At 49.2% G+C, this 7,657-nt stretch overlaps 1 protein-coding gene across 1 annotated transcript in view; it reads right to left on the bottom strand.

The window, feature by feature from the left end:
• The window catches only part of CUNH1orf53 (chromosome unknown C1orf53 homolog), a 9,975-nt gene extending 3,832 nt beyond the window's left edge, over window positions 1-6,143 (bottom strand). The window contains exons 1-2 of the mRNA XM_044432254.1: window positions 5,847-6,143; window positions 439-540 (exon numbers count right to left, since the gene is read on the bottom strand). Coding sequence (XP_044288189.1) covers window positions 439-540; window positions 5,847-6,143 — 399 coding nt within the window. The remainder of the gene's footprint in view (window positions 1-438; window positions 541-5,846) is intronic.
• Between the last annotated feature and the right edge of the window lie 1,514 nt (window positions 6,144-7,657).

A 7,657-nucleotide genomic window follows, 5' to 3' on the forward strand; every position in this document is an offset into this window, starting at 1 on the left:
CATGAGTCAGGCTGTCAAATATATTAGTCAGGGTTTGCCTAGCATCCCACAAGCTCAAATGCATTTAGGTGCAAGTGGCGTGTGATGGGACTTTTCCCCAAGTACACATGCATAGGAATGTAATCTCAGGGAGTTCGTGGCTCTGACCACAAGCCACAGACGGATGCAGAAGCCTGCTTAAGGCCAAAGATGTGGATTGCTGCTTTCCAGCTCAGCTCCAATGTGAAACTGACCAGATTGCAGTATGTGACCTGGTGCCCTCCAGATGCTTTAGACTACAGCACCCATCAGCACTAGCCAGCATGGCCAATGGTCAAAGATGAGGGGACTCAAAGCATCTGGAGGGCACTGGGCCAACCCTCAGCAAGATGCAACAGATCTGCTGGCTGAGCCGCTCATTTGCAGGAAGCTGGTAGGTGCAGGAGCTTTCATACTCACATGTCTGCAGGAAGAGCCGCAGCAGTGTTTCCTCTGCAAATGGGCAACCTCCGTGAACACGAGGTAGCCCGTGTCTGGATCCACATAGTGATGTTTTCCAGCCTTTAGAAAGAGAGAGTTTAACCACTCCAGGTTCTGCTTAACACAGTTCTTGGCTTTGTCATCTCAACAACTGTAGTAGACTTGATTTGTGTCTTGCTATCTGCTCAGCTGCAGTCTTGCATAACTGTTCTATTTTCCTAAGCATTTTCAGATGGAAAAAGTTCTCAGTATGGCCTAGCCATACACCCATCCCCATACTGGCTAGCTGGCTGCTGGGCATTGTAGGATTTTGCTTTTGTCTCAACCTTCATGGGATTGTAGCATTAGTCCATGCTGAAGGAAGCACTGGGAACTGCTGCTTAGTAGAATGACTTCATCTGTATCTCCTTGCACCCAGCAACAATATATTTTTATGACCTATCCCTGTTGTAATGCAAAATATTTTGGAGTACCCTGGAGGAGAGCTACATGAAAGCCTCTTCTGTTCATGAGGAAGCACAGTCTCAGTATTTATGCAAAATGCATCATCACAGTTGGGACACATGCTAATGAATACAAGATGGTTGAAAACTGTGAACTTCATGGTCAAACAGGGCTAGAACCTAGATCTCCTGAGTCCCAGTGCACCTCTCTAACCACTATGCCGTGCTGGCCAGTCCTTTATTCTTTCTGCTCTGGATTGGCAGACCAGATGCTCTGGCCAAGCATCACAAGCAACCCAAGTGGCAGAAGCAGGAGCCGTGCACAGCATCTTCTCAAGGCCGTCTTTCCTGAAGCTGGTGGTCTTCAGAAAGTTGGACTCAACACCCTTTGTTCAAAGGAGAAACCTTAGTTTGGACAGAACGGCATGGTCACCAGACCTTGTATGGTCTGCATGGATCTGCAACCAATTCTATGAACAGTATCTGGCTGAGAACCGGAGATTCATTCACAGATTTGGGAATTTATATGTTTGGAACCTTGAAAGATGTGCCATGATAGTTCCAGTGTCATAATCAGCTGTTCAAAAGAGCCTTCTCCAACTGAGTGCCCTACAGATGTTTTAGACTACAATTCCCATCATTGTGAGAACTACCATGGGATTGCAACAGTGCAGCTAGAGGAGGCTGGTTTCCAGCAGGGCCTGTGGAGCAGGTGGCAGGTCAGGTAACAGCAGGAAGAGGCAAGGATCACCATACACAGAGGTATCCTAAGTCAAGCCAGGGGTCATGATATGCAGAATCATTTCAAGAACTTCAAAATCATAATTGCAAAGCAAAGTGCATTGCACTTTGGGTGCTGGTGTTCTCATCCATAAAATAACATGGAAACGCTCCTTTGATCACCTGTTTTTCTGCTTCAGCCTCCAGCTGGAACTCTGCACAAAAGCAGCAAGCTGGATAAATTCAAGATCATGTGTGGAGAGCCAAGGGTTGGCAGAGGTGGTGGGGCAGATTGACACAGCGATACAATAAAGCACTACTTAGAAGCTGCACTTTCCTGTTGCACAAGCGACATATCGCACACAAGAGTGCAAACCTAGGCAAGGATCTTCAAACCCATGAGTGCAAAAGCATATAGAAAAATGGGAGGGGGAGAAAAAAAGAATAGAAAATGGAAAGAAAAGGTACTGGGGCCCTTGAAATACCACCAGACACACACACACCAATTGCTTTCATGCCTCCCAGGATAGCATTTTTAAAAACAGAAAATATAAATGAAAGTTGAAAAACTGAAGAAAAAAAAACCAATAAAAAGAGGAAAAGAGGTGACAACCTTCCATACTACCTATATATGCTTACATGTTGCCAGGTCTCCATTATAAAAAATGTAGAGCTAAGGATTTCAGACCCTCTTTGTAACCCCTCCACAACTTGTCTGCAGTAGTAGCAGTCACAGCTTCTTTACCTTCACTCCTTTGAAGGCTGAGCAAGTAGAATTTAAAAAACCACCAAGTATTTGCTGGCATCTACAGATTAGCTGGGGTTCCCCTCTTCAGAAACAAATAGCTGGCTCTCAGACGGTTGTGGGGAAAACCAGGACTCTATTAGCACTGCTCCCGGTCACATTCTCTGCTGCCTTAAGAATTTGTGAGAGTTTAGTGTCTTTTAGCCATAAAAGAAAGTTGAAGATCAATGGCAGACACACAACCAACCCTAACGGAGGTCACAAGTAGAAGGAAGACTAAAAACCGGCCCTGCAAGCAGAGTGATTTTCCGTTCTCAGGGAGAAAGGAGAGAAATAGATTCTGCTGGCAGGTCACTCACCCCGTCCCTTAATGAGAGATCACCAGAGTGTGACATAGACTTTGCTCATGCAGCCACAGGGTGTTTAATAAGGCACACCAGCTTGTTAACCACTCCTTGCATGCTCATCACATGCTGGGGGGATTAGCACAGCCCCTGGCAGTGTGGCTTGTTGTGACATGGGAACCTGGCCAAACAGTCTAGCTGCCATGGATAACAAGCCACCCAGAATCCAACAGCCCATGGCTTACTTTTTGTGGCTTATGTCCCAGCTGTGATCCTGCAAACAGGGTCCTGTTGGTCAGTACCTGACCAAAGATTAACTGAGCCGCCAGTGGCAAACGCACTGTAATTCTCAGCAGCTGCCACCTGGTGGCTGCCCAAGAAGAGGAGAAGAAAGAGGAGATCCATGCAACTAGTTTCCACCCCTGTCAGAGAGCAGGTAAGGCACTGAACAGCACCCAAGGCTGGTTCCAGGTTTTGGGGGTGGCTGGAAAAGCATCCTCTGGAGGGCTCCTTTCTCCACCAGTGAGCTTTGATGAGCTGACCCACCTCCAATGCCAGGAATCTGGTTTGTTAAGCTGCGGCTTAAGCAGTGGATCCTGAGATCCTTCTAAAGATGCCATGTGTGTCTTGCTCAGAGCTCCTTAGGTATCTGTACTGATAACTGGTTCGTGCTGTGTCCAAGGGTCCATGCACAGGATAGGTGTGGCTGCACCCACATTGCAGAATCAAAACCTGTCCCCAGTGACCTGCCCTTCCTTAGTCAACGCCCAGCTGTGCAGCCAGAAGACGCTTCTTTCCAACGGTTCACCTGCCTTCTTCCATGTTGCCACTTGGGGGCTACAGCAGGGACTAACATTGCACATGGGTCCCCACTAAACACAAGTATGTGGTTAAGAAGATGTGACTTGCCTGGATGGTTGGACCAAAGCCCACCATTCTGTTTCCAACAGTGAATGGCAACTCACAAGCAGAGCAAGAAAAGATATACTTCCTTCCTTTCTGTTCCCAGCTATGGTATTTAAAGGTATATGGCTTTCATACATGGAGAATTTTTAATCATGGCTAGTTGCCACCATCTTGTTAGACTAGACCAGCTTTCCTGAACGTGGTGCTGTCCAGCATGACTGGGGAGGACAAGTCCTATCATCCCTAGCCACAATGTTTGTTAGACATGCTGGCTGGGCTGAAAGGGTCTTCAGCACATCTGGAGAGCAACGGATTGCAAAAGATTGGTTTAGGTTTCAGGTGTCTTTACTAAAATAAGAACGAAAGATGCAATGAGTTTTGCATTTGGTCAAAGTTTTGACTTAGTTTTGGTCAAAGTGCCATCTTGCATTGGACCAGTTTCTGTGATGTTGGAGAATGTGCGATTTGCCAGATGTCCTATGTAGCTTGAAAGTGTGGTGTAAATGCAAATTAGGTTTCTTTGCCAATTGCTTTTGCTAGGTAACTTACATAAAGACACAATGCAGGGTGCAGGGCACAGGCGTGGGATTCCACCAGAACCTCTTTAGGATGGTTCTGAGGCAGCAGCCATCTTATGGAAGGTGATTCTTAAAGTATGAAATATACACCTGGCTGTTCAGTCAGGCTGCTGGCATACGCGGCTCGGAAGGGAACGGTCTGCTTACTATACTTCTTTTAAAGCTAACCTTTCTTCTGATGATGATTCCCATTTCAGTGGGAATTATATTGAAAGCATTTTCACGTGCATTTTATCTTAGGGTTAGAGGGTATTTTTCCATGCCCGCTACATTCCAGAAATTAGAAACAGAATGAAGCAGAAATGGATGGTTAATAACATGCTAATGCAGAAAACTGATGCTTGGGCATGAACTTACTTTGGGGGTTCTATTCTGTGTCTTGCAAGCCAGCACGCTAAGCTGGGCTGTGAGTATTTTGTCAGCCGGTCTCAAGCATTCCTTGGAACAGGAACATGGAGAGTTCTAGCCCACTGCCAGTTGATGCGGGTCCTAGGTCCTGACACCAACCAAGAGATGAAGGAAGACAAGGAGCTGAAGTTCTTGACAATGGATGCAACCATTGTCCTTCACCCAAACAATGTCAGCTATTGGCCTTTAAAGAAATAAAATAAATAACCGCAACACCTTGCCTGCCACGTTTGCATTAGACTGATTAGGGTGCTGGACTTTCGGGAACCTGGGAGATCTGGGTTTTAGGCCCCACTTGGCCATGAAGTTCAGTGGGGATTTTAGGCCAGTCACTCACTCTTAGTCCAACCTCCCTCACAGTGTTGTTGCAAGGATTAAAAGGAGCTGTGTAAGCTCTCTTGCGTTCCTTGCAAGAGGAACATGGGGTATATGGCTTGTATGTGCTGTAAGCTGCCCAGAGAGACCCACAGCTATGGGAGCAGGATACGAGTGTAGTAATAAATAAATAGTAATATGATAGTAATAATAATACCTACTAAAAAGTGCCATAATACAGTTTAAAGGCAGACAGCTGTATAGTGCTTGTAACATTTTTTTCAGTGCTTGGGGTGCATCAGATGCAACTCCATACAGTTCATAACTCTGCATCTGGTTTAAAGTGTGATTAGGTGGGAATGTTTTTAAGGATCTACGACTCCAGGTCTAGTATAAAAAACGTATGGTTTCTGATATTGTTGGGACTACTACTCCCATTCCTTGCGGATGCTGGCTAAGGCTGATGGGAACTGCACTCCAGCAACAGCTGGAAAGCCACACGTTTCCCAGCCTGACCTCCCCGAGGAAGGTCAAGGCCTGCCCTTCCCCTCGGGAGACGGTCCCGTGAATGAGGAGCCGGGCGGTATCTCTGACGTGCCCGATTTCAAGCAGACCCCCGACGCGGGGTTCGCGGGACGGGGCTGCTCATTCCGCCCCGAAGCGCGGCACGGTGCCCTTCCCAGCTTCCGAGCGCCCGCCGCGCAAGGCGCCGGGCTCTTCCCAGCACGGCGTCTGCACGCTGCAAGCCAAGCTCCCCCTCTTCCACGTCTCGGGCATCCCCCGCATTAAACGGCCAGGGGGAGAAACACTCCCGGGGCGCGCGGAGCAGCACCCGCCCGGAGCCGCAGGGCCGTTGCGCCAGCGCCTTGCGCACAGCGCCAGCAGCCGCAGCAGCCCCGGGCGCGGCCGCAGGCGGAGAGCCGCTCACCGCGCATGCGTCCTCGTGCAGCCGCACGATCCTCTTCTCCGCGTCGGTTAACCCCTCGCTGCCCGCGCAGGCGCCCTGCTGCTGCGCCGCCGCCGCCGCCGCCTTCTCTTCCTCGGCCTCCTCCGCGCAGCGGCGCCCGCTGGGCTGGCCGGCCTCCGTGCGCCCAGCGGCCGGGCCGCGGCTGTCGCCGGCGCTCCCCTCCCGGTCGGCGCCGCAGCTCAGAGGCCTCCCCAGGGGCCCGGGCTCTCCGAGGCGCGCCCCGTGGCGGCCGTAGCGCGGGAGCGACCTGGCGGCCATGGGGCGCAGCAAGTGCGCGGCGCTCGGGCGGCTTCCCCCTCCCGGCGCCGAGCTCCGCCCCCTCCCTCCCAGTATGCTTTTGCGCTTAACTGGTGGCGCTGGTTTTTCCAGCATTCGTTCTGGGAAGAGAAAGCAAAATCTGGCAAGGGGTGTTCGGGGCAGAGATCCATCCTCGGGGCTGTGCAGCAAACGCTGCAAATGGGAGGAGAGACGTCTCCCTGAAAGGCCCCGCGGTGCTGGTGAGCACCGCTCCGGCTTTGCTCTCCAGGCTGCAAAGCACCTCCAGCTCGGTAGCATCAAGCGCCTCTTCGCAGGTTCAGAAATGGCCTCTCACACTGGCAAAGAAAACAGGGTGGTTTGAAGCATGATGGGATCGCGCAGCCTTGGTCCGCTTTCTGAAGGCAGAGCTATGGATGAGGGGCAGGAAGTGGTGAGCTGCTGAGCCATGAGATGTCCTTTGACTCTGGGTCCTGAGGTCCCAGTCAGCATGGCCAAGGGTCAGAGATCATGGGAGCTGTGTGCTCCACACCGGCCTTACAGTGTGTGTGTTTATTTTCAAACTCTCTTGTATGGGTGGGTTTGCTACTGTATTGCCAGAAGTATTCCCTTTAAAACTGTTTATTTATGTATAAGGACATAGCTACATTGCAGACTGATACTAATTAGCAATCTTTTTCCTGGGAACTTTATTCAGTGCAACATTATAGGAGGTTGGAAGTGCAATCCTAGGCATTGCCAATATAAAAGTTTCAGAGGGTAGAATGTCAGCAAAAAGCTATTATGACTGCTAAAGGCGCTGCAAGGTGAAGTAGACAAGAACAAACTGAGAGCATTTCTACATGAGCAGTCAAACCTGCAGCTTTACTGAGGCCTTTTCCATTTTCAGTGAGGGACAACAATGTGTCCCTTATACAGTTACTTCCTCTGGAGGTTTGTATTGTTTTATTAATCAAGCATAAGGTGGCCCTGCCGTGTAACTACAGAATAGCGGAGCTGCGACTGTTGAGGCTTCAGCTCCTGTTTGCGATTTAATACCAGACTTTTCTTGCTCCAATTTCTTAATACCAATTTTACCGCATGAAATAGGCTGGAAAACATGGGAGAGGCCCTGAAGAATGAGGAGGTTGTGGAAACAGCTCTACAACCTCTGTGAGCAAAGGATCACAAGTGCACAATAAATGCTTTTTCTAGAAAAGCCTTAAGTTAGATGGTGCATGGACAGTGACATTACATGGTTTAGTCACTAGGTGGCACTGCACTTAGTTGTAACTGGGTGGAGTTGTAGCTTTGCTGTTGCTCTTCTGTGTTGTTAAAGGTAGAGACAGTGCAGTTCTTGTTAACTTTCCTGACTGTTGGACAAGTTGTGACAGCTGTATTAACAGGGCTACAATATTATTCTGGTGGTTGGTCACTATGGTACCTGTGGAGTTTCTACATTATTGGCCATAGGTGGGGAATAAGGATTTGTAATGGCAAAACAATCAGCTTTTCTTTCCAAATAATGATGTTGAACA

This window comes from Varanus komodoensis, unplaced genomic scaffold (genome assembly GCF_004798865.1).
Source record: "Varanus komodoensis strain SLA01 unplaced genomic scaffold, ASM479886v1 scaffold24, whole genome shotgun sequence".
Classification (NCBI taxonomy): Eukaryota; Metazoa; Chordata; class Lepidosauria; order Squamata; family Varanidae; genus Varanus; species Varanus komodoensis.